This window comes from Solea solea, chromosome 21 (genome assembly GCF_958295425.1).
Source record: "Solea solea chromosome 21, fSolSol10.1, whole genome shotgun sequence".
NCBI lineage: Eukaryota > Metazoa > Chordata > Actinopteri > Pleuronectiformes > Soleidae > Solea > Solea solea.
In genome coordinates, this window is record NC_081154.1 from 16,993,618 (window position 1) to 17,000,202 (window position 6,585).

General features: G+C 39.8%; 1 protein-coding gene across 1 annotated transcript; it reads left to right on the forward strand.

The window, feature by feature from the left end:
• Positions 1 to 2,107: 2,107 nt before the first annotated feature.
• On the forward strand, positions 2,108 to 6,585 carry LOC131448093 (cytochrome c oxidase subunit NDUFA4-like). The gene is made up of 4 exons (XM_058620192.1): positions 2,108 to 2,477; positions 4,701 to 4,789; positions 4,982 to 5,042; positions 6,307 to 6,585. Exons 1-4 carry the CDS (start codon positions 2,430 to 2,432, stop codon positions 6,361 to 6,363), a joined length of 255 nt encoding a protein of 84 aa, XP_058476175.1. The 5' UTR covers positions 2,108 to 2,429; the 3' UTR covers positions 6,364 to 6,585.

Consider the following 6,585-nt stretch of genomic DNA (forward strand, 5'->3'; position numbering starts at 1 on the left):
CTGTACACATGGGCTTCATAGGATGTGACGGAGCACGTTAACACAGAAGTGTGTGGGGTGGGGGTGGGGGGTCGAGTCACGCACACCAAAATTAAACTTGCAGAATCTGTGGGAAATAATACTGTGTGGAGGAAAAGCATAAATTAATGGTGTTAGCAGGGGCGGTTCTAGCTTGTATGGTGCCCTGGGTGAACCCAAATAACTCTCTTACTGCACTTTCCCACTATATTAGCTCTGTAAAATCTGTTATGTTTAATTATTTTCTTTTTTTTTTCAAAAACGTCATTGTAATGTTTCTGAATTCAGCTTTTTAACATTTTATCAGGTCCTGCTCTTTGTTCCTTGTTCATCTTATGAACTCCAACATTGTAAATGGTTTCTATTTAGGGAGGGAGGGGGATCCCTCCTCTGTGGCTCTTCCTGTACAAGGGTTTTTGTGGAGTTTTATCCTCACGCTATGTGAGGGTCTAAGGACAGAGGGTGTCACTTGCCAGACTGTAAAGCCCTCTGAGGCAAATTGTGTTTGTGATGTTGTGCTATATAAATAAATACATTTAATTTCATTCATATAGCACTTTTCTAATCTTGACGACCACTGAAAGCTGCTTTCCACTACAGTTTTGCGCATTCATACCCATTGACACGCTGCCGGCTGGCAGAGCCATCAGGAGCAACATGGGGTTAAGTGCCTTGCCCAAGGACACATTGGCATGTTGACTAATGGACAGTTTATTTAGCTCACATTAGAGCTGCAACTAATGATTATTTTCATAATCGATTAATCTGTCAATTATTTTCTCGATTTATCAAATCAATCAGTGTTTGTCAAACCCGGAAATGATGATGTTCTCAAATCTTGTTTTGTCCACAAACCAAAATGATTAACTTGTGACTGATTTCTTTGTTATGTGGAGCAAAGAAACAAAGACAATATTCACATTTAAGAAGCTGAAACAATCAGAAATCTTGTTTTAATAATGAAGAAAGCTTCAAACCATCGATTATCAAAATAGTTGACGATTAATTTAGTCATTGATTAATAAATCGAGTAATTGAGCAATTGTTTCAGCTCTAGCTCCCACGGCCACTTCGACATTGTCATGAAGCCTAAACAATATTTTACTCAAATCATTATTATGAGATACTAAGTCATAATTTTGAGATGATATCCCATAACTATGAGATGCTATATCATGTCAGGGAGTGCAGCAATTCTCTGACCTCACTCAACAGTGTTTACTTTTATTCGTTAACCCGCTCAAAAATGACTACAAAGGCATGGAATAACAATAATAACATGGATGTGTTCAGGGTCGGTCTCTTGTGTCACGTATGAAGATTCGAGGCGATGGGTCAATGTGTGGCGAAGTTATAGGGCACTTCCTATTACGTAGGAAAAGGTCTAAATTCGCCAAACGTCGGATGGTTTGAATCCACAAAACCTTATAATAACTTTTTGTCTTTGATGAATCTCATACAAATTGACACATTTTTTTTTGCTGGTACGATGAACGTGCTCAGACGAGTTTGTTCTTTTATGAAGCGAGTTACAGGGCACTTGTGGTTTTCAGATTACCTAATTCCTGTGTGCAGGTCATGGCTTGCAGACATGTGTCTCACATATAAAGTAAATGTAATTCTACAGGTGCGGTTGTGGTTGCCGTTTTGTGCTTGGAGATTGTTTGGTCTATTTGTCTGGTCCATTGGCTCACATTTATCAAGTTACCTGGCCAATTAGTCAATGTACAGAAAAGTTACAGGGCACTTTCTGTTTCATGGCAAAATAGCAACCAAATTCAAAATGGCCAACTTCCTGTTGGGTCAAGTTTGAGTCCATAGATGTGTTCAGGATCGGTGTCTTGTGTCACATATGAAGTTTCAAGGCGATCGGTCAACGTGAAGCAAAGTTATCGGGCACTTTCTCTTTCGAACGGTCGAAATTGACCAAAATTTGCCAAAATTCCGATGGTTGCTGTGGCCGCGTCCTTTTGAATCCACAAAGCCTTTGATAACCTTTGCCTGTGATGTGTGTAGTATAAATTGAGACTTTTTTATGTCATGATAAACACACTCCTTAGTTAAGTCTTAGTTTAAGCAGTGTCCCCACAGTCCTGTAACCAAACCTACGCCCTTAACAGTCGGTTCCTCGCACTTCGCCTCGCGCTGGGCCCTAACGAGCATTTAAGAACAAGTGAATTACGTCTTCCTGTCTCGAGTCCAGCACTACAGATGTGCAGCTGTTGTGACGTCTCACTCTGTGATTGGCTGACAGCAGAGGAGGGCGGTGACGGAGCGCGCTTCACTGTCTTTGCCGGCCTGTAGGAAAACGTAGATCGCCTCCCCCGCACCGGCAGCAGCGGCATCAAGTGCGCGCTTTTACCCGATAATTCGACTCTAACGGCCTCCTGTCAGTGGGAAAAACAGCCGACATGTCTTTTCTCGGCGTCATCGGCAAACAACTGAAGAGCCATCCCGCTGTAAGTCCTGACCGACGTGTTTCCACTGTAGTGTGTGTGTGTGTGTGACCCGGTGACATTGAAAGGGACGTGGAGGACACGCTGTGTGTGTGACGGCGCGCTCTCATTTCCTCACCTCTGTCTAATGATGGTCTCTTCCTGTGACATTTATTTAACAATAGAGCATCTTCATGTGTCACAGTGACAGAGACAATGCGAAATAGAAACAGCATATTAGAGAGTATGCGCCACATTCTGGCGATGTTGAATTCCTCGGCAGCTGGTGCTTTAGACGGATGAACGGATAAATAAGAAATATGCGACTCGTATTAATCAATTTATTTATAACAAAGCTTTATTTCTTCGTCTATATATTTTAAATAAATATTCGTCCTCTCATGTAGCTGTCCTTGTGCCACCTTCATCACACCTTCATTTGTCTGCTTTAAAATGCAGCCGAATACTTCTACTACCACCACTACTACCACTAGTAATAGTAATGTAATAGTAATAGTAAATAATAATAATAATAATTTGAGGGGCAGATACGTTAAAAACCGGCGTGTACATGTCCGTTAAAAGCCATTTTGGCACGCAGCCGCAGCACGTACAGGGTCTCCATGCTGGGATGACTCAATGCCATTGCATGTACACACAGGGGCGGATCAAGACAATTGGGGGTGGGGGGCCCAGCAAGCTGGTGGCATTGGGTCTGGTTAGGATCCAGTGCAATGTAACAATGTTGTAATTCCACAGGTGCGGTTGTGGTCGCTGTTTTGTGCTTGGAGATTGTTTGGTCTATTTTTTTTTCCATTGGCTCACTGATTTTGTACCACATTTATCGAGTTACCTGGGGGGGGGGTTTCGTGTGGATGTCAACATTTCTTGAGTCAAAGCTGTGTTAACTAAAACATAAAAGATAAAAAGTAATGGGCAAAGTCCTGTGTCTGTGTGCATTAGACCTCTGAACAGTCAGTTTAGACCTTGTCTCACCCCGTGACATTCCCGCGCTGAATAATAACAACAAACACCAACATTATGCACTACAGCTTTAAAGTAAAGGGGTTCTCACACACTTGTACAGTTGTTGTTGTTGTTGCTGTCGACTGAATTAATCAGCTGTTCTTTGTGTGAATCCCCGCCCCCAGCGCTGAGACCTGTGTACAGAGTCTTCTGTTTATTACTGTGGTTATTAATAAACCACTGGTGGTTGGTCACGGTTCACAACTTCAGGTGAAACACTGTAATGTCTTCAATAACAATGTGACATATAGGGACTAAATAGATATGTGCTGAGTAGCATATAGCCTTTTTTGGCTATATTTACATGCTCAGGGTTGTTCAAGGACAGTAGGATTATTGTGCATGTTTCAAAAACAGCTCTGTCGTAAGATGACCTGCATAATGCATTATGTAAATAAATGAAATCGAAGAAAACACACACAGTTTGCACCTTTGAAGCTCTACTGCGAAACCAAATGTATCTTTCCACGAAAACATGGCTGCCAGCAGCGACACAAGGAAAGGCAGATTTTAACATAAGGCTCACCTAATAAAATCTAAGTGTAAGATATCGTTCAAATATAAATATCTTGCCGTTTGACACCATTTTGTGACTCAAAACTACATTTTGTGTCGCTTTTTAAACCACTCACTCTCCCAAACCAAAGTCCATATAAAAAATCAACGATTTTTACATCTTGGCACACAGGAGTTGTTGATCCTCTGCTGCCTCCATCAGTATGTTCAGATGTGTTCTTTTGACACTTTGGTATTTAAACCCTTTGTTTAGATTGCCCTCAGTGACACCAATTTACCAAACATGGCAGCAGTAGACCAGCAGCTCCTGTGTCCCCATGAGCTAAAAACGCTGAGTTTCTCTATGGACTTTGGTGTGTGAAAGTAAGCAGTTTACAAACTTCTATTTCCAATTTGAAAAAAAACCCCCGCTGTCTATCAACGAGATAAAATGGCAAACACTTTAAGCTATTGTAAATTTAAGCGAAAATACAGCAGTCAGTATTTACCGTGTCAGTACTTTATACAACCACACTTTCAAAATTTAAATTTCAAATTAAAAAAGGTTCAGATCCAAAAGAGTCAACTGTGCAGTATTGTGAAGTATTATGTAGCATTGTGGAGTATTATGTGTTATTGTGAAGTATTGTGAGCTAGAGCAGATTGTGTTTGTTGTCCTGACATAAGACAATTTCAGTGATTTTGTTTTTTTGTTTTGCCCTCCAGCTGATCCCCCTCTTCATCTTCATCGGTGGTGGGGTGACCATGAGCGCCGCCTACTTGGCTCGACTGGCTCTGAAAAATCCAGACGTATCGTAAGTGCCACAGTCATCTCAAACATCTTAAAGTCACTTATGGATCTATAGTTTTGTTTGTTTTTGCTTAAGCGCGTGCTGTAAATGTTCGGTAAACCTTAGCGTGTGTAGAAGTACGACATGATACGCTCAGACGATCGCTTCAATGCTTTGTCATAGTAATGTCATTTTTGACTTGTTTTATGTTCTCAGATGGGATCGCAAGAACAACCCTGAGCCCTGGAACAAACTGGAGCCCACTCAGCAGTACAAAGTAACAGCGTCACACTCTCTCCACAATAATTATCACGGAGCCTTGGAAGGAACATGGAAGGGAAAAAAATTCAATATTTGACCAAATAAAGACACAGTATTTTTGCTGATCTATTGTGAAAGAAAAAAAAAAAAAAACATTCCCCAAAATATTTATATTTCACATTCCTTTAGGTCAGTGTACTCCTGGGTCTGTGCACACATATGCACCTTAAATAAAGACATGAAATCAGCAGAATTTGGCAGTAAAAACAACAAGAGACAACTGATCTGTGTTACATTGACTTATTACAGTATTGAATGATTTCTCTGCCATCTTGTCTCTTGTCCTGTGCACCATGTCCTCTTTAGGTTTCTTTCTTGGCCACAGGAAATATTTCAATTCCTCCTCCATGACTCAGCCTATTTGCTAGTTCCCAAATGACTATAAACAACCTCCACCCTGCACTTTCATCATGCTTTTAATGGAAGAGGATTACGGTCACTTTTTCTTTTTGGAACGAGATACAAAAAAAAAAGATAAAACAAAATTCCGAGATTAAAGTTAGACGTCTGAGATTAAAAGACTCTAGTCTGAGACTAAAGACAGAATTCTGAGGTAAAATATTAAATTTGAATTCCAAGATTAAGCGATTAGAGTCAAAATTCTGAGATTAAAGTCAGAAATAGATTAAAGTTAGAATTCTGAGATCAAGAGTAAAAATTCGGAGGTTAAAATCAGGATTAAAAATTCTGAGATTAAAGTCAGGATTGGGAGATTAAGAGATTAGTCAAATTCTGATAAGAGATTATAGTCAGAATTGAGATTAAAATCAGAATTCTAATAAAGTTAATGATAGTCAGAATTCTGATATTATAGTCACAATTATCAGAAATAGATTAATGTCAGAATTGTGAGATTAAAGACAGAATTCATAGAGTTGGCTCAGAATTCTGGCTTTGCCTCTTAATCTGATATTAATCTCTAATCCTAGATTCCTGACTTCAAGAAAAAAAGATATTGATATTAAATTCAGAAAAATGACTTTAATCGCAGAATTCTGTCATTTTTCCATTTTGTTTTCTAAACATATTCACATGTGGTCCTAATCCTCTTCTGTACATGTTGAAACGTCAGTCCCAGGGCTCTGCAAATCTTTTCATATTCCTTTGCATGTCGGTCCGGTTAGATTAAAATCACAAGCCACTTTGTGTAGATGTTATCAAAGCCTCAAAGTCCACGATTGCCTTTTACTGACTGTGAACATTTGTGTGTTTGTTTGCAGCTGTTCGCAGTGAACATGGACTACTCCAAGCTGAAGAAGGACAGGCCTGATTTCTAAGTGGCTGTGTCTCTGACATTGTCAGCAGTGTGAAGAGCCTTTTGCACCTTTGAATATATATTTGAAATGAAATGAGTGAAAGTGACGCCGCACACCCAGTGAGAGTATCATTCAGGCAGGGGATCGATGGCTGACTGAATAAAGCAGGCAACCACCTGTTTTACTAATTTATGAATTTATTTTTTGACTATGTTGTAAATCATTAAAACTGTTTCAATCACA

Coding starts and splice junctions, on each gene's coding strand:
- LOC131448093 (XM_058620192.1), top strand. CDS start 2,430: ATGTCTTTTCTCGGCGTCATCGGCAAACAACTGAAGAGCCATCCCGCT. Junction 4,790..4,981: donor CTGAAAAATCCAGACGTATC/GTAAGTGCCACA, acceptor TTATGTTCTCAG/ATGGGATCGCAAGAACAACC. Junction 5,043..6,306: donor AGCCCACTCAGCAGTACAAA/GTAACAGCGTCA, acceptor GTTTGTTTGCAG/CTGTTCGCAGTGAACATGGA.